Raw genomic sequence first — 20,595 nt, 5'->3', positions numbered from 1 at the left:
AGTAACAAATTACATTAAGATGTTATATATCAGGTTTTCAGAAACTTTCACTTGCAACATTTTATTTTGCTGACTGGGTTGGTGTTCTTATATACTGCATTACCTGGGTGATTGCCTCCAAAAAATTATGCAAAGAACCTTGGAACAAAACATTTTAGATGTGTATATTCAGCCTTGCAGATCTGTGCCTGTGTGTGTTTAGGTGTGTAGGTAAGTGAGCATGTGTCGCTTTTTGTCTGAAACACAGAGCGTGGTTGGAACTAGAGAGAAAAAGCAATCCAAGAAACTGAGAGGAGATGATGGCTGCAGTGTTTGAGGGTGTATTAGGATTCAGGCTGGAGTGCTGTGGAGATGGAGCGTGTCTAGCTGCCTGCATGGCAGACACAAGCAGGTGACGCACCTGAAATTGGACTGCCATTATCAATTCCTCCTGCTACCTAAGCAGATTGGACGTCACACGCTCCAAGTGCCTTCTGCCAACTACCTCCTTAGGCTTCTCAATGGTGAGGGTTCAGGGTCAGCAGATGAAGGTTATGGCCAAATACAGTGGGCCTTCAAAACACCACATCTGCTCTAACATCAGTATCCTTCCCTATGTTGGTTACCTTAGCAACAGAAAGCTAACGTCTGAGCCTACACAAAACAGCTCTCTCTCTCTTTCTCTCTCTCTCCACACTGTGTACAGGTCCTATTTTAGAAGAAACAAAACAAACACTTCAATTCCAGGTTCTGTCATCTTATTACTTGGTAACACATCAAATCACCTACCACTGGAAATAATGTGTTTGATACTGATGACATAATGTCTGTGGTCAGTGTTTGAAGAACTTGTCCCTGTTAAGAAAAAGTAAGACTCAGTGATCTCTCCAAAAGATGATTTTAATGGTGGTGCAGTGGTTAGCACTCATGCCTCACAGCAAGAAGGTCCTGGGTTGGATTCCAACACCAGTTGATGGGTGGGACCTTTCTGTGTGGAGTTTGCATGTTCTTCCTGTGTCTGCGTGGGTTTTCTCCAGGTGCTCCAGCTTCCTCCCACCATCCAAAGACATGCACTGATAGGTTAATTGGTTAATCTAAAATTGTCCATAGGTGTGAATGTGAGAGTGATTGGTTGGTTGTCTCTATATGTCAGCCCTGCAATGAACAGGTGATATGTTCCAAGGTGTACCCTGCTTTCGCCCATAAGAAGCAGGGATAGGCTCCAGCAACCCCCAGGACCCTAGTGAGGATAAAGCAGGTTCAGATAATGAATAAATAAATGAATTATTTATTTATTTACCTTTATTTAACCAGGAAGTTTCATTGAGATTAGAAATCTCTTTTGCAAGGGGGCCTCTAGCCAAGGTAGCAGCCATGCAAAGACAAAAGTATATAAAACACATACATGATACACAGTTAACAGTAGAACAGAATAACAGTTATTCTACCATAATGGCCTCAAGAGAAACAGTGACATTCCTCCTTCACAGCATTCTCCATGATACTTTTAAAATCATTAATAGAGATGTATTTTTGTAGTTTAAGAGGTTTTTGAAGTTCATTCCATGACCACGGTGCAGGGTAGGAAAATGCAGTTTTACCAAAGTCTTTCAGAATTCGGGGGACAATCAAGAGCAACCACTCGGAGGCACGTAGATGGTAACTACTAGAGCTAACAGAAAGAAGGGTGCTGAGGTATTCTGGGAGTTTACCCAGCAGAGCTTTATAGATGAACATAAACCAGTGTTTTTGTCTACATATAGTTAATGACGCCCAACCCACTAAATCATAGAGAATGCAGTGGTGAGTGAGGGATTTTGCATTTTAAATGAAACATAAAGAAGCATGATATACTGAATCAAGGCTCCTTAACCCAAGAAGACAATAGCCATTGTCAACCAAAGCCATCTACTGATCTAACTGTTTAATACCTGTTTATCCACTAATCCTACCAATACATGTAACTGGTGTAAAATGCAGTTTGTCCTCTTTTCATGGTCATCAGATATGACCCATTTGGACGTTCAGAGGCTCCGTAGTGAATGTGGAAGCACCATCATCTTCTACAACATTGATTCACCAGCAAAATCCATGGAGTTTGATAAATGACAGTAGATGGAAATGCATGGTTTATGTTCATTTAATGATAAATCTTACTGAAAACATCACTTTTCTTCATTTTTCTCTGTTTTGATATAAGAACCTTTAAATTTACTCTGAGTTTTCATGAACATCTAAATTAAGTATAGGAAAGTAAATATAGGAAAATACATGATGCAGGCTTACAGTGAAAATTTAAAAATACAGAACGTCATATTAAAATAATTGGTGATAAATCATTTAAGACATTTTAAATAGAGAGAAAAATTCTTTTGGGAACTGACATAAAATTAGTGCTGGGTCTTTATGGGTTAAAGTGGAGGTAGCTGCATGTCTGTACAGTATATCACCATAATCAACCACAGACAGACATGTGGCTTTCACAAGTTTTTTCCTTGCAGAGAATGTGAAACTGGGTTTATTTCTAAAATAACAACCTATCTTCAGTTTGAGTTTCTTAACTAGATTAGAAATACAAACTTTAAAAGAGAGCTGTTCATCAATGCATATTCTCAAGTACTTATTAATTATGACACACCATGTGATGCAAAATTACCGCTGTGCTTTTACACCATCAGTAGAGGAGTCTGCCTTTCTGTTTTTTATTTCAACAACTCTGGAAGATAACAGGGAACAGTAGATTTCCCAAAAAATGCAGTTGCATGTTGTTACTAACTGTAAAAATTAATAAATAATATTAATGCTTAGCTATTTACATGCCAACATCCAGAATATGATTTCATCACTGTTTTTCTGATGAACTGGAATATATCCCATAAATACTGCTGACACATTAGACCGTGGGAATGAATGCAGATGGTTACTGAAGGTACTATTTCATACTGAAGACAAGAGCCAGATGTCATTGTTTTTTAATTCTCTATTGTGGCAGGGTTATTAATCAAACATTTGTTGAGCAATTTTCTGTTGACACTCCATGTAAATGTTGGGAATGACAATATTTGAAAAGTACTTGTGGCTTAGTATGTCAAATTAAAAACTGAGTGTTTGCATTAGTATTTTTAACCTTTATTCCCCATGTCTATGGTTTAATAACTTCATTTCTGCATTTCTTGCCATGGTCATACTTTATTGTCTTCTTGTTGTTTTTGCATTGAGAACCATATATTAGACAGAGGAGTCCAAACTTTCATTTTGGGACAAATAAAAATGTTACTTTTTCATCAGGACCCAAACCTGCTGCAACATTCACAATTTTACTGACTTTTCCACTGGAAAAATAACGTTAAATACACACACTTCACTGCTTGATCGGAGATGAACCCACAAGTCAGTGAAAGAATATTGAAATATCAACTGCAGTCTGCAAAACTATGTCAGACATCATTTCTAACACCGACAAGTAATGTCAGCACCTAGCCAGCTAAAGAAAGACAGAAACATACAAATCGTAACAAAAACAAAAAACACAACTGACTGACTTTTCCACTGTGTAAATATTAGGGGCATTTCCACTGTGGTCACATTTGTCGTCACATTTTCAATTGATCACATTTTCAATTGATCCAAATGAAGAACTGGGGGGATAAACACCTGAAATATTAAAATCGGACTCATGCTTCCTTCCACCATCCAAAGACATGCACTTAGTAGGTTGAGTGGTTAATCTAAATCACTCATAGATGTGAATGTGAGAGTGAATGGTTGTTTATCTGTATATGTCAGCCCTGTGATGAACTGGTGTCACAGTCAGGATGTACCCCACCTTTGCCTATAGGTAGCCTAGATCGGCTCCAGCATCCCCACAACCTTCACAAGGACTAAATGTCTCAGAAAATGGATGGATATTTAAATAGGTTTTTGCATTTCAAGACCCTGGTGCTTAAAGTGCTGAAGTCACAATAAAAGTCTGTTACAAATCAGTGGCGGCTGCTTGTCCTTCAGAGAGGGGAAGCTCATTGTCGTCTTACATCACAAAAAATTGTCAGGTTATTTAAACATACATTCAGCCCTCTGTTCCTTTTCAAGAAAATGGTCAGTGACCTTATTGTACCAAGTAGGCGTCTTTTCCAGGGACTTGACCAGCCAGCGGAGCTAGGCTGCTTAGACGGCCTTGGCCCATTGTGTAAGACTTCAGCCTTTTTAAACAAGAGATGCTCCTTTCACTCCAACCTAGCTGACAGTATGTTTGATGTAACTATCTACAAAACAATATTAAACTCGAACAAGAAAGGATTAAATTATGTAACTGAAACAAGAAAATGCTGAAATTATGTTAAATTGAAACAAGGAAGTACAATGAGTGTGTTTTGTTTACAGTGCAAGAAATGAACAAGTAATTTCGTAGTGGTTTCTCTCTCGATTTCACAGCAGAATGCACAGCGGTATTAAACTGAACTGTGTCAAGTGAAGGAGTAGATCTCAAAATAGCTATCAATCAAACGGGATTCAGCCTTTCAACTGATCCTCCAATCAGCACGTGGGATTCTGGTGTCCTGCCCGGCCGAGCTCTGCCCACAGCTCCATTCACCTCCAGAGACGCCCGGTGTCTGGGGGCGGGACAACATCATGGCATTTATCCAGTTACCGTCCAGTTTTGAGGCAATGAAAAAAACTGTTCCACTCAGTCCCATTGAAGCCCATAGACAGCAAATGCACTGAGCAGAGATCGTATGAGAAAACAGCGCAACGGGAATGTATGAGAAGTGAACAACATCAAGTCTGTTGATTTGTGATAAAGCTGATTCTGAACGAACTCGTCTTTGAGATGAACGTGTTCTAACACATTTGTAGTCAATGAAATGTCAACACAACCGAACATATTTGACCATTTAATTTTCGTAATGTTAGGGGAAGCCGGGCTTCCCTTGCAGGCTATGAGAAATCGCCTCTGTTACAAATATTCATAGGGTGGACTTAGCTAAACAAATACAACATGTCTATATGCTCAACTTGAATTGACCAAAAATGTGACTTCAGTACTTTAAGCATCAGGGACTTGATTTGGGGTTGGTGGAAATGTTGGTGTATTAATAAAAGATTGCAAAATTATCAAATTATAGTACAACCAGTGAAGCAAAAAACACAAATATACTGTATATTTAGGTGGTACAATGGTGCAGCAGTACAGTGGTGTGGTTAGCACTCACAACAAGAGGAGTCCTTTCTGTGTGGACTTTACATGTCATTCCAGCTTCCTCCCACCATCCAAACACATGCACAGTAACAGGTCTTAACAACTGATGTATATAAATAAGCTGTAGGTGGTCATTTGCCTGAGGGTAGCAGGGATAGGCTCATTAAATTCACAATCAACCAGAGGATTAAGCAGTTTGGAAAATGAATGAATTCATATGTATTTAAATCAATCAATTGGCAACCCAATAAACATGGATTCACCACCTCTTTTTGGTCCTGAAAGTAAGTTTGGTGAGCATTGTATTAGGTCATACAACAATACTGGATCATTTACATATTATAGATCCCCATCATTAGATGCTCTTGAATTCATTTTGTCAAGTTTAAAAAGTAGGATGGTCTCTGATGATTCACCTAAATGAGATATTGTGAACTTCTGTCGGATCAGTCTCCATATATCATCAGATTACCCTCCCTGAATAGGACCAAAGAATTTAAAGTCTTATTTGAGTTTTGTCGATATGAAAACACAAGAGGACATGTCGGGATCAGAATGAGAATCAATTTTAATCAGACCTACAAAGTAGTTTGTGTCCAAATAAACAGAAAAACAACAAAGCGCATTCCCTCCAACCTGTCACTCTCAGCGGATTCCTGTTGCAGACCAGCTGTCTGAACCTGAAAGACACAGGAAATAAACAGACCAGCAGGAAGGCCACAGTTCATCTGGTGTCTCAGTTCAAACTGTGACCTGTTCGCGCCGGTCACCACCAGAGACACCATAACAGGAAGGGCTGGACTGACAGCAGGGGAAGTGGACAGGGACGAAACAGGAGGTTAAGGCACAAGGTATCGATGAACTACATAGGCAACATAAACCGGTATGCATGCACAACGCACATGTCCACGGTGAGAGCAGAAGGGAGGTCAGACAACAAGACTTTGAAGGAAACCTGGAAAGAGAGAGGACTGAACACTGTAAACGAGCACAAATATGCAAAAGCAAACAGTCCTGCTCCAATCCTCCCAAGGGAAGAAAGCATTCGTGTTCAACCTCAGGAGTTCGGTGATTCTCTGAGGTGTTGGATTTGGTTTTCTAGACAGTGTATCACAGGATGTTTTTTTAGCTGAGTGAGAAGCCCACTCATTTAATATAATTTATCATAGGATCAGCAGTTTGCTGTTTGTACAGAAGAGTGGGCGATCCATTCAGTGCTTATAACTGTATTCTGTTTTTAGATAAACAGTTGAGGCATTTATGTGGTGTGAGAATGTGATTGGTGTAATTTATATAACGATAGGGAGTATGTTATATGCATCATTATAGAACAAAAAACAGTGTTTTTTTACGTGTTTCTACCAAGGCCCTAAAGAGAACAAATTATAGTGACAAGGTATTATATTGTGCAAACAAGTCTTGTGTGCATTACAAAATCATGTTGTGCAAACAGATAATTATCAAGAAAATAACTTCTTTGTGCAAGATAACTTGTTTGCAAAAAACTGCAAATAAATAATAAATTGATTGCAAAATGTAACATGTTCACAAAAGCAACACTTCAGCATAAAGATAAAATTCCCAGTAAACGTTGTCTGTAACTACTGCACCATGCCCTGCAAAAAAAATACGTTACTTTCGAAAAGTTTTTCATTCAAAAAATTGTTACAATACCATCATTTGTTTTATGAAAAGATAATTTGTTTCCAAAACATGATGTGTTATGGAAAATAATAACTTATTAGCAAAGGATGATGATGTTTCTGCATTAGATAACATAATTACACAATAACGTGTTTGCTAAAGATAATAATATAGAAAAGTTAGCATGCAAAATGATAATTTTGTTACAAAAGATACTAATGTATTTGTACAAGTTAATAATGTGTTTGTAAAAGATAACATTTTTGCACAAAGAAATAAGTTGTTCGAAAAGATAACGATGGCCTTCATGGAAATAACAACTTATTAAAAGGTTTTTTGGAAAGAAAATAACTTGTTTGTGTCAGACAACTTGTTTGCATAACGTAACTTGTTTACAAAAAATATTAAATTGATTGCAAAAGATTATAACTTGTTCATAAAGACATTTGTTGAAGATAAAAACAGGTTTGCAAAAGATAATAACATTTTTACAAATCACATCTTGTTTGCAAAGGATAATTGTTTTGCACAAAGTAATAACATATTCAGAGAAGATAATTACATTGTATTCAAAATGGTAACTTATTCACTAAAGATAATGTTTTTGCATAAGATGATTCCTTGTTTGCTAAAGTTAACATGTTTTACAACAGAGCTATGTGGTACTTTGTTTTTCTCTACGCACTGACATATTCCTGTGTCTCCTTCCAGGTGTCCTTCTTCCTCTTCATTGTTTTTGTCGTGTACACCATGTTGCCCTTCTCCATGAGAGGAGCCATAATCGCCAGTGCCATCACCTGCTTCTCGCACACGGTTACTCTCAGCATCTGTCTGGCCACCATTACAGAACTGGAACATTTAATTTGGCAGGTGAGACAGAAAACTAGTAAAGATTATGGGACACACGGGTCAAAAAGGCCATCAAAACCTCCTTTTTTCCATCAAAAATCGTTTCTTGCTGCAGACGGATCTGAGATGACCCCGCCGTGGTCTTAATGTTTTGAAGTCTGAGGGACTAAATGATACCTTCATTGCACTATTAGCCGCAGCACAGGGGTTAGTTTCTTGAAGCGAATTGGTACAGATGTTCCATGCACGATTAAAAATGATGAGGAACACCATTTTAATAAGGTCCAGGTCGTAAAGCGCTGAACCTATCTTGTATCATAGTGACATCGCACATTCAGCAAAGCCTCCAGAGTCAAATGAAGTGCGTTTTAATGTACTCAGGGAACAGCTCTTTAAACACTGGCTGTGAATGAAGGGACCTTTTTATTCTGTTACATCGAATACACCAATCACACCCTCTTCCAACACTGACAAATAATACGAGCAACATACAAAGAGTCGGAAGAATTTCACATTACATTCATGTCAGAGTACACACATACACACACATACAGTGATGCTTTCTTATCAACTCTCAAAGTAAACACAGTGATAACGCTCTCGGGCTGTCTCATCTGTTTCACACGTATACACATACACAATGGAAAAGCACACCAACAATAAAACATGCTCGAAGACACTCATTGCCCTTGGATACAGCGTCAAGGCTAGCCTATTGATATGCATGGTCACATTTTAAAGCACCGGAGGTTGACACAGTGGTGGAAAAGTACTATGGAATTGTTTGCTCGGCCAGGTTTTACAAGGTAATAATATAAACTTGCTTGAGCAGCAATAGATAGTGGGAATATGACATATAGATGCATATAAAGGCATATCTGGAACCTGTGTCACCTCATTACATTATTGGAGTGTTTTATTCATTGCTTGTCTGTGCGTGTGTGTTTATTAAACATGGCAGATTTTAGCCAATGTGATCATCTTTACCTGTGGGAACCTGGCTGGGGCGTACCACAAACATCTGATGGACCTGGCCCTGAAGCAGACCTACCAGGATACCTGCAACTGCATCAAATCTCCCATCAAACTAGAGTTCGAGAAGCATCAACAGGTAAACACACAAACACACACTTCTATTCCCAGATGGCAGCTTATGGCTCCTAATGTGATAAGTGCTAAAGCTAATCACTAATACTTGGTGCTGTTTGTATTAGGATTGGCAAAGTGCAGAGACTGAATTTCCCTGCAGGGATAGTGAAGTGGGTTAACCTTTGACCTTTAACCTTTATTTATCAGATGCAGGCTTAGAATTCTAACTAACCCCCTAAATCCCATACCTTTCATGGTAATTTTGCTCAGGTTTAGGTAAAGCCAGAATGTACATCAGACTTAATCTTCAAGTTTCTGAGTAGTTTAGTTAGATGGAATAAGGAAGAGTATTTTTGTCGTACAGGGGCAGGATTCTCATTCTTCTTCCTCCCATTATTTGTGTGTTATCACTTTGAAAGTCCCATTTTCTACATGAAAGAACATTCAAGGTGCAACTTCAACCTGAAAATGACAAGCCCAGACAAAGACATGCCTTTTTATGCGTTGTTTTCTGTAGTAAGGATTTATTTGGTTTAACATCATGTTCCACCAAAACATCTCCATTCTCGTGTCCTGACACTAGTGGGTAAATGCTTCGTCCACTATCCTGCCTAAAGGTTATTACATGATCCGCAAGAAGAGAGAAATTTGTACTCTTTCCCAGGGCCGTGAGAAAATAATGACGTCATTTTTTTCTCACAGCTTTGGGAGTTCTTGTTGCCTGTTCTCCACACATCAACTTTTTTCTGGTGTGGTGTCCAACAACTATTGTGTGATTGGTCAGAAATTTGAAGTGGGTGTGGTCACTGTGGAAAAGTGGAGGATTTCTCAGCAGGTCATATACCCCTTTTCCATTAAACAGGCTCCAGGGCTGGTTCGGAGCCAGTGCCTGGCTTAGCACTGGTTCTTTGTTTTTCCACCACCTAAGCAGCAGCCAAACCAGTTCCAAAGTGGTTTCAAACAGGTTCCAGGCAAGCACCAACGAGCTGGGCTAAACTGGGGCCAGAGCTAAGAACTGATGACATGACCCCTATCATCAGTCATCGGTGGACAGCAGTTACAGACCAAAACAGGAACAGCGAACACTATGAACCGCCATTTTTAAAACTACAACCAGCTGGTTTTTAGATAGCACTTTTGACTTCATATTTATTTTTGGCAAATTTGGTTGAGTTTCACTATGTTAATCTGGAGTCATTTTGCTTGTAGACAGAGTAGTGGAGGCTCTCAGACATAACTACAGAACTGGAACAGGGCTACAGAAGAGTGGAGATAAGTTTTAACTCCGTGAGATTAATCTCTTTTAGCTTGTGGCCACATTTTAACCTGGTTGCCAGCAACCAGTTTAAGCTTATGGTTAGATTTAAGACGACTAAGCAGGAATCTCCAGGGTCAAAAGATAAATCAGTCAAAAGTCCCTTTGACTTCCATGTTCATTTTGGTGCGTGATGGCAATTTCCTCATTCATGATAAATGTAGATAAGTGAATTTTTAAATAACTCACCTGTTTAAGGTTTCCAGTCATGCATAATTAAGGGTGTATACTCTCTAACAGACATGTGGGTGAGTGCCATTTACCCGTGTCGGTCATGTAGTAATTGACTTACAGTTAACTGGGCATTGTGTCTTCTTTTAACGATTGTGTTTATTGAATTAAAGATGGTTTACCCTGACAGACAGCTCTGCCCTAGTTGTGGTTGAGTTGCACTAACAAGACTATCAGAGGCTTCTATCATGAAGTTTACGATACTAAACCCAGCCTGTTAACTTTACTTAACTACATGAGCTAAGGTTAGCATTAATTCCCATTGGGTTATATGGTCTGTCATCTGGCTTGTTAATTTGGCCAGCTAGTGCTAATTAGCACATTTACACAATATGCAGAGCTAAAATTACTGTTATACTTTTTATCCAACATAATTGCATTTATTAACATTTAGTATGTAGTTGAAATTACTCAGTGGTGTTTTATATGATTTTCTTGAAGTTCATCTGCCCTTCCATCTGATTTAAATATGGTACTTCAGCAGAAGAAATCAGTGGTTGATGTCATATAGGCTTCGTCCACTTTAACTGGTTTAATACTAGAAGACATTCCCTTCCAAATATAGTCTGTTACATACATTTTGACCTCATGCATCACTATTATATCCTTAACTATAATCCCACGCAAAAAGATGGGGGGACATATTCCACAAAATATTTCACTGTTGAGCTTCATCGGGGATGAGGAGTTGGTAAGTAGATCATGTCCGAGGAGACATTATGCAGTGACATTTGATATGACATTAGCAGCTTTGCCATGACATTAGCCACTCTAGACGACGAGGGAAATGACACTGAAATTGCACATTAATATCTAGTGGTCCTCTAGGAAGAGATTAGCTCTGATGCAGTCTTTTGTCAAATCCGTATCATATGTAAAACATTTTTTTATTTATTTAAAATGTTTAACAAGTAAAGAACATTCTACCCAAAACATGCAGCAGCACAATGAAAAGGGTTTGGGTAGGTTTGCATCCATGCATGCAAACATCATCTAATTTACATGCAAGTAATAAATTACAGAATCATTCTGAGTCAAGGATTCATCTCACATCATCAACATCAATATAGAAGTGCTTCGCAGTCCTTTAAAATCACTTCAAAATCATGTAATGAGACCAGTTCCATAACGTTCCCTTGTCTGAATCACTCACAAGCACCACATTTGTGAAACCTCTACATAAAAATCTGTATATTGTGGTGTTTACTGTGGATGTAGACAACAAAGACTGTTTTTTGCATAGTAATGGAGTTACCCATTTCTGGAAAGTGCATGAACATCAACATGCATGATCTCCTTTCGTGCACCTTTTTGGTAATTTTGCAGTTGTTTCCCAACATAGGTGCCAATATATTTAAATGTCTTTTTTCCAGTTAACCCATAAAGACCCAGTTCTACTTTTGTGTCAGTTCCCAAATTAATTGTTCTTTATTTTTAACCTTTCTTAAGTGATTTATCACCATTGATTGTAATATTATTGTCCTTATTTTATGTTTTTTCAGTGTAAATCATGTATTTTCCCATGTTTAATTCAATGATCATGCACATGTTCATAAAAGATCAGATTAAAGGTAAGAGTTATTATATCTTAAAGGGGTCATATGTGCTAAACCCACTTTTATTAGTCTTTAGTATATTTATTTGTGTATTTGGGGACCGTAATTGTTCAAAAAGTTTGAATTTGAACTGTCCAGGTGCTGCAAAGCTATCTTTATATTCATTTTGGCAAAACTCGAGTGGATTTCTACAACCTGTTTTAATTCTTTCTTAATTTGTCGCATCTATAACTAGTTACATCACAACATTTGCACGTATAAGGTCAAGAATTCCGACGAACATTTCTCTCAGAGTACGGAGAAACGAGACAGAGCAGCACGGTCAACAACCTGGAGGCGGTGGGGTGTGAAGTAGCTCATTTGCATTTAGAGGGCCAGCGCTCAAAACGACCTTTCTGGTGTCATTACTCAGAAATTGGGTTGAAGATGGGCCTGTGGAGTTTAATTAATGAAGACTTCAGACCCAAGAATAGCATTTAAAGTTTATGTAGACCACAAGGAAATGTTTTAAAATACATAATTCCAATATAAAAAGCAGAATATTACCGATTTAAGCAGAGAAAACTAAAAAAAACAACAACTTTTTTTCAGCAAAATCTATCATTAACTGAACATAAAAACAAGTGTCTCCATCCACTGTTACTGATCCAACTCCATGGGTTTTACTGGTGAATCAATGTTGTAGAAGGTGACGGTGTTTCCATGTTCACTACAGAGCCTCTGAACATCTAAATGGGTCATATCTGATGACCATGAAAAGATGACAAACTGCATTTTACACCAATTGTTTACATGTATTGCTAGGATTAGTGGATCAACAGGTATTAAACAATTTAGAACAGTAGATGATTTTTGTCAACAGTGGCTTTTTGGGTCTTTATGGGTTAAATACAGTGCTTTGGAACAGACAGTAAATACAGACTCTGGGACCAAACTGCTTTTTCATGGATGTAAAGTGAACACATGGAAGCAGGCCAAGAATAATAAGATGGTAATGTGTACAGCAGGACAAAGATGGAGCACTTGACCTGGGCATATGACAAACAATGATGAGTGAGGGCTGTGAAACTGGTAATGAACCCTGTAATGAACATAAATACAGTATCACTGAGACGACACATACACACATGCACAGTATGTCTGTAACTGTTGGAGATAAAACTACGCATCTTGTATGTCTTGCTTAAAAAGGCACTGTAGTCTCATATGCTTAAGATGTATTGATTTGTGTTGATTTGCAATATGTGAGTCAGCAGTGCTTAACTTTGGCCATATGCTTTTGTGTGTAAACATATGGCAATATGTCAGGATGCTCGCAAATGCCAGCGCAGAACAAAACGAAACCACGTCACGCTCAATAGTTAAATACAGCTTGGTTGAGTTCATTAATCAAACACATGATTAATAAAGCTCCATCTCTTCGGGTCATTATACGCTCTCTGCATGCTCACAGTGGAGTGCTCACATCAGTTCAATGCTGAATAAGTAAATAAGTGCGGGTGGTGAAGGTTTTCTATTTTTAGCGCCCCCACCCCCACCCCTCTCTCGACTTAATTTGCTGCTGTGTTTTAGGAAATGAGCCCGTGGTGTGTGAACAATGTAATGACCCTCTCTGCTGTGAGCCGCATTTATGAGTCACACCCCCTCAGGCAGCTATTCACTCTTTCTACCCATGCACACACACACACACACACACCCACACATGCCCCCACACACAAAAATCACCCTCAAAACACCCTCCATCCAGTATGCGTGGTACTGAATTAAAGCAAAAAACCTCAAACAGACATTATTACTCAACTGCTAAGGTTATAGATCTTTCCTGTCAGGTTCTAAATTTGACTTTTGTTGCCAGGTACGGTACACTGGAAGGTGTACTGGGAAGCAAAAGCAACTGCAAACTAATAAACTAATAAAATAAACACTTCAGTAGAGGTATTCTCAGTCATAAATTCATTCCAGCCAACTCCACCTGATGGATTCCTCCTTTAATTTTCAGCCAAAGTTGTAACCTAAGTGTATGATCACAGCAATAGATTTATAAAATGAGCTCCATTGCTTTCGTCAGTCATGCTTCATATTTCAGAATGAAGACCTTTTTTTCCATCTCGATAGCTCTTCTGCACTTCTCCCTGACTTCCGGTGCTCAGCGCTGAAAAATTAGCCCCAGCGAACCATCATTAAGGGGATGCGAAGCTCTATTTAGGAGTTTAAATATTAGCTGTGCATGACAGAGGCTGTATTTATGAGGAGTATTAGAAGATGAGAGAGGAGAACTGAGTGAGTTTAAGAAGGCTAAAAACAACTCCTTACTTCATTTTGCATCGGCTCAATTGCTTAGACAGAGTTAAGATGGACTTTTGGGAAATCTCTAACAAATTATTGCAGATATAACTCTCATCAGTCAGTAATAATACACAAATATATAATTTCCTATCAATTATCTAGACGCCACAGTCTGATTCGTTCCCAAAAAATATTCCTATACTTCTCATAATATTAAAAAAGACCTCTGTTTTGCGCTAATGTTTCAGTAAATCTCCATATTTCTTTTGATTTCATGCATTCATTTCCTCAGTGGCAGTGAAACACATTATACAAGTGCTGATACTGAAGAATCACAATGTACAGACTACCCTTGAATTCCAGCAACATTAATGCTAAATACAGCCCCTGATGCAACACTCTGTCAAACACCATATTTATACATGTACTCGCATTATTTAATGTATTCACATGGGACTAGCATAACTTATGGACTTTGGAAATCAACCCCCTACATCTGTTGTTTCTTGTGGTGCATTGTTTTCCTTGAATTTATTCACATCATTCCCCAGTTCTGTTCCCAAGAGCAGGTTGAAAAATAGAAAAATATTTGTAACTGTAACTGTTATACATGTCATCCATCTCTTTATATTTTCTGAAGGATTTAAAACTGCTGTATCCATGCTGTATATGATATGAGCCTCCTCAATTTCCACCTAAAACACTTTTAAAGTTTTTCTTATTATCACCACCACTGCCTCCATTGCCCCCATCCTTTAATTTCCTATAAGTAGAATAAATCCATGGTGGAAACAAAAAATGTTGCAAATCACACCAATTCACTGAGACGTCAACTAATATCACCGCAGGACCATTATGTTTGCTGAAATTGTGTGTCATTTGATGTGGAATTTTTACCTTACAGACTTTAGGCACGGTCACTTCACACAAGATTATCTGTCAATACAATAGCAGCCTCTCTATAGCTGTTGAATAGGTTAGATAGTCACTACAGGAATTTTTATAAAAACAGCTGCCAAAGCCAAGATATATTGAACATTTTTAACTCATAAGACCCATAAATATTTGTGTCAATTTTCAAGTTACTTTTTAAATACATTTAACCTTTCTGAAGTGATTTATCACCATTTATTCTAAAATTATCCTCTGTATTTTGTATTCTTCAGTGTAAATCATGTATTTTCCGATATTTAATTCACTGATCATGTAGATGTTCATAAAAGCTCAGCCTAAACTCAAAGGTTATTATATCAAAACAGATAAAACTGAAGAAAAACGGACTTTTTCAGCAAAATCTATCATTAACTGAACGTACAACAAGTGTCTTAATCCACTGTCATTTGTCAAACTCCATGGGTTTTACTGGTGAATCAATGTTGTAGAAGACAACAGTGTTTCCACGTTCACTATGGAGCCTCTGAACTGGCTCATATCTGATGACCGTGAAAAGATGACAAACTGCATTTTACACCAATTATTTACATGTATTGATAGGATTAGTGGATCCACAGGTATTAAATATTTTACATCACTAGATGATTTTGGGTCTGTATGGATTAAAGAAGGCCACAAACATTATGAGTAGAAAAAAAACTGGATAAACTCAGCATCCCCAGTGCACCTATAAATTATTACTTCAGTACAAATACTTCAAATATACATGATATTTATACTTCCTTCTAGTTCCACATGTTTATCCTTATTGCATTGTTCACATGTGTCCTTGCTAATGTGCCTCTCTGTCTGCAGGAGCGTCTACTCTTATCCTTGCTGCCATCTCATATAGCCCGAGTGATGAAAGCCGAGATCATCCAGAGGCTCCAAGGACCCAACTTCGGCCGAACGGAGAGCACCAACAACTTCCACAACCTCTATGTGCAGCGGCACACCAACGTCAGGTAATGTTTCTTTTTCCCTTCCCTGAACCTCCACATAATAAAGGTTATTATTTCCTGCTCTCATCTCAGCACCTGATTGCTCCAATACCATCCTGTCCTCCCCCTTGTCACAGCTCATCCCTGCCCTTCCTTTGTTCACACCTCTCTGCTCGTACTCATATTTGGATTGCCTCTATCCTCTCTGCTCTCCTCAACCTCTATCATTTCCATTTAGTTCCTCCTCTTTTCTTTTCTTTTCTTTTCTTTTCTCTTCTTCCTACCTTTTCTGCCACACATATTCTTATTCCTTTCCATTGCCAAGGCCAAATTTGATTCAGAGTTAATCCACCTCTATTATACTTTGAGGTCACTTTGCCAAATGAAGAGCCACATACAGTCTGTGCCCTCTGTTCTCTAGAACATCCACCTCTATACAGCAGGAGGAGGAGGGCTCATACAGGCTCAGCAGACTACACAGATCCAGGCTTACCTCGAGAGCCTCTCTAAGGAATGTCCTCTAAAACCTGTTTTCCATCCTGCTGAAGCCTTACAGCAGAAACAATATCACGGTGTCCCTTTTAAGTGGGGCTCAGGTGTGTGCGTGGGTGAGTGTGTGTGCGTGTCCTCATGTTGATCTGCCTATTATCCATCCAGTGATAGCAAATTCATTTCTCACATGGTGTAACTCGCAGTTAAAAGGGTAATCTCAGCAGAACACAGAAATGAAAACCAAGGACAGATGGCAGTGGAACTCTGTATTGAAGATGTCCACCAGTACATCTTCAGAGGTACTAATTGGGTGGAAAGTGGTTTTGTTTTTTGTTTAGTTTATGGAAATACATTGTTTTGATTTGAAGTTTTTCCAAATTTGCAAATGTATGATAATAATTCTAATCTCACCATTTACACTATTATTATTATTATTATTATTATTATTATTATTATTATTATAACTTTTATCCTGCGATTATTAAACTATATATATGTAGATAGATAGATAGATAGATAGATAGATAGATAGATAGATAGATAGATAGATAGATAGATAGATAGATAGATATTGTGCATATTATAATTTTATAATATAATTCGCTATTTTTATTACTAATACTTTATTATTACTTCATTAATACTACTTGTTGTTTCTACTAGTAATTTTCAATGAGCAATTGCCTGTTTTGTTTCACTACTGTCTTTTATAGTTATTGTATTGCTAATTACTTGGTATTTCTTGTGGGTATATGCGGTTTTGTGCTACTATTGGAACCTCAATGTCCTGAGGGATCCGCCCAAAGGATTAATACTACTTCTATCTAATCTAATCTAATCTAATCTAATCTACACAGTCAGTGCATTTATATTTAAAGCTTAGTTGAGCTACAGTTTCCGGGACAACGGACAATGTTGCAAATTTGTACATAGCATACTTTTTATCCACTCTATTTTCAGTGAAGATGAGATGTATGATGTTCAACTTCCAGGTCAGGATTTGCTGCAGAGATCTAATGCATGTGCAGAACACCTCCAGTACCAGTCTGAGTGGTCTGTTTACATGCAGGAGTAGATCAACTTCTGGGTGTTAGTAAAACTTAAATTTCAGTCGAGTTAACGTGTTTACATGCACTTATAAAGTTTATTTTTATGCAATAATGTGTTATGTTAAGTGTCATGTAAACCCACTGACAAAGATAAATATGTAATTTGTAATTTGGATTGAAGCACATTTTATTCACTAGACCTTATCTTGAAATTATGGCTCCGGTGATGGACCATCAGTCCGTGGAAACACAGATTGTGATAAAATTGATTTTAAACCAATGGACACCATGTTCTCTGGACCAAAGACAAAACCAACCATCCAGACTGATACCAGAAGCCAAGTACTGCCGCGGTCTGGTTTTGTGTTAGTATCATCTGTGATGTACCATTCATGATGAGAACATTGAGATTTTGGTGCTTCTGTCAATACAACAACTTTTCCAGAGACACCAATGCATATTTCAACAAAATAATGCAAAACCCCATTCTGCACCTATTACAAAGACTAGAGAGAAGAGGTTGCAGATGCTAGACTGGAATTGTCCAGATTCCACCTGTCATGAGGTCTTGGTGCCATAAAACCCATTTCCAGGTCCGAACAGTCAACAACGGCCGAACTTGTATGGAACTAGTTGGAGTTCATTTATTTAACTCAAACACATTGTCTTATCAGATTCTTCCTGCAGTGTATCACAGTTTTAAGTTTCTGTTTAAATAGCGTTAAAGCACCTGATCCGCTTACAGCAGAGCATCACTAACGTAAATCAATACTTTATTTATCTTCCCTTGAACTGGACGGCTCAGCTGAAGGGCTGACAAATGAAACCTGAAGTGTGAAGATGTGAAACACCTCCTTTAAGCCATTTTCTATATTAGGGGAATCCATGAAGACCTGGTTTGACAGGACACAGTGGGAAATCTTGTAACTTTGCTTCTCACCTTCATCCACTTCCTCTGCTCTTTATCATCACATGTAAAGTGGTAGAATGACAACTGGATGTGTTTAATGGACTCAGTGGATAGAGCAGTAAATGCTTTACTGTCCCAACTTTTTTAGAATGTGTTACAGGCCTGAATGTTTGGAAGGGATTTACATTTAAACATGTTGTTTTAAATCACTTGTTAAAAAGCACTTTTTGTCCAATAAACTCCATATTCATGCTAATCGATAGTATCTAAGGAGGTAATTGCACATGAGTTTTACATGCTTTTCTAGGTGTGGTCCTTAATTCTATTTAGATAACATGTAGCATATATAGTTGAATTTTTTTGTACTAAAACACAAAATTACAAGTGTTAATAGCATAGAAATAACTCTAAATTAAGTCTTTCGAACTCACAGAAAGCTTCCCATTCTAAAGACGGTTCTTGTTAATACCTAATTCACTACTAGTTTGACACTTCTTCGCCCACTCGGGCTTCTTAAGTGATGGATTGCACCTTGTTCCCATTTTGTTTTTGAAGAACAAGCTCAAACCAAGTAGAAATAGCTTGTTCATTACTGTAATGGACTACTTAAGAGATTTATGAAAACTTTCATCCATACACTTTTTTTTTCCTGTTTCTTCAAAGCTAAAGTCATGTCTAGCCTAAGTTTACTGTGAAATTTTCAGCTGACAGAGCTTTATGGAGTGTAAATGATCACACAGATTCTCAACCATATCATACTGAATAACATTCTTCTATAAATACTTAATCAATATTTTGTGTCTCAGAGACAGAATCCATCCGACAACTGGAGGTTTTTTTATTTTTATTTTTTCATGAGACGGATTGACGATTATTTATTTATCATATTACAAGTGTCCTTCTTACTATCAATACACATTAATTAGAAGGTTATCAAGGGAGCTGTTAATGACCTTTTATAAGACATTAAAAGGTTATTTATAATGACATTTGACATGCCAGAATGTTTGTAATATGTACATTTCTGTGTAAAAGTCCTAGACCAACATTAGGTTTGTTAGTAAAGTTCCAATGACCACACATATGCATTTGTCAGTCTCTGTATTAAGATACATTCTGGATATATGGGAAGTATATACAATAGTAAAAACAAAAGCTATAGGGACAAAAACAACTTCTATAAATCAGAGTGATAGTATTTAATTTGTCTTTAACATATCTGTAACCATTTTGTTCAGACAATATAAGATTTATTACTTTTATTTTCTGATGTTTTATACCATGTTTCATTCAACACATGTCAGATGTTTCTAATTGTTTGTGCTGCTTCTTGTCATGGGACGAAATTCTGCATTATATATTGAAGTTACTGGAAATTCTGGCTACATGCTAAGGCTAAAAGAGGTGAAAGCAGCCATAGAACACGGTGAGACATGCATACAAAGCATTACAGGTTATACAGCTTGGAGGATTTGTGACAACAAATAAAAATTTGGCATTTATGATTTGGCCTCTGTCAGATGGTGTACTTCAGCCAAGTTCTTCTACAGCTGGAATACTGTAGTGGTGCACATAATTACTCAAGTCGGTACAAAATATGATAACAAAATGTAATCTGTTTTTTGTGTGTTGCTGGTGATGTTTTGTAGGAATGTCACCCAGTTCCAATTACTGAAAATGCAATGACTTTCATTCATTCGTTTCATCAGTTGGTCAAAGGCTTAATCACTACTATTAATATTTTATCAGACATTTGTTTAAGTCTTCAAGTTGGTTGTTGATGGTGAATATGTGTACATTATTATAAAATGCTTCTCTTTGTTATTGTAGTCGTGGTATAAAGCGTTCTCTGTGTCTGCGTCTGTTTCTTTTGTGCAGTATTCTGTATGCAGACATTGTGGGCTTCACCAGACTGGCCAGTGACTGCTCTCCAGGTGAACTTGTGCACATGCTGAACGAGCTCTTTGGAAAGTTTGACCAGATAGCAAAGGTAAATTACATGTCAAGACATATGCACCCAAGAAAAAAAATGCACACACACCTAAACAAATTTCTCTGATGCTTTGATGCCATTATGTTGTAATCCAAATATTAACTGGAAACGTTTCCTGCCAAAGCATTAAG

General features: G+C 37.7%; 1 protein-coding gene across 4 annotated transcripts in view; it reads left to right on the top strand.

Annotated features, from left to right (window-relative positions):
• The window catches only part of adcy2b (adenylate cyclase 2b (brain)), a 78,453-nt gene that overhangs the window by 17,614 nt on the left and 40,244 nt on the right, over window positions 1–20,595 (top strand). For all 4 annotated transcript variants that reach the window (XM_030148037.1, XM_030148036.1, XM_030148038.1 and 1 more), the window contains 4 exons: window positions 7,532–7,690; window positions 8,631–8,780; window positions 15,896–16,044; window positions 20,350–20,461. In XM_030148037.1, coding sequence (XP_030003897.1) covers window positions 7,532–7,690; window positions 8,631–8,780; window positions 15,896–16,044; window positions 20,350–20,461 — 570 coding nt within the window. The remainder of the gene's footprint in view (window positions 1–7,531; window positions 7,691–8,630; window positions 8,781–15,895; window positions 16,045–20,349; window positions 20,462–20,595) is intronic.

This window comes from Sphaeramia orbicularis, chromosome 11 (assembly GCF_902148855.1).
Source record: "Sphaeramia orbicularis chromosome 11, fSphaOr1.1, whole genome shotgun sequence".
In the NCBI taxonomy this organism is placed as follows: domain Eukaryota; kingdom Metazoa; phylum Chordata; class Actinopteri; order Kurtiformes; family Apogonidae; genus Sphaeramia; species Sphaeramia orbicularis.
Note: the sequence above shows the minus strand (reverse complement) of the source record. Positions and strands in the feature narration are given on the sequence as shown.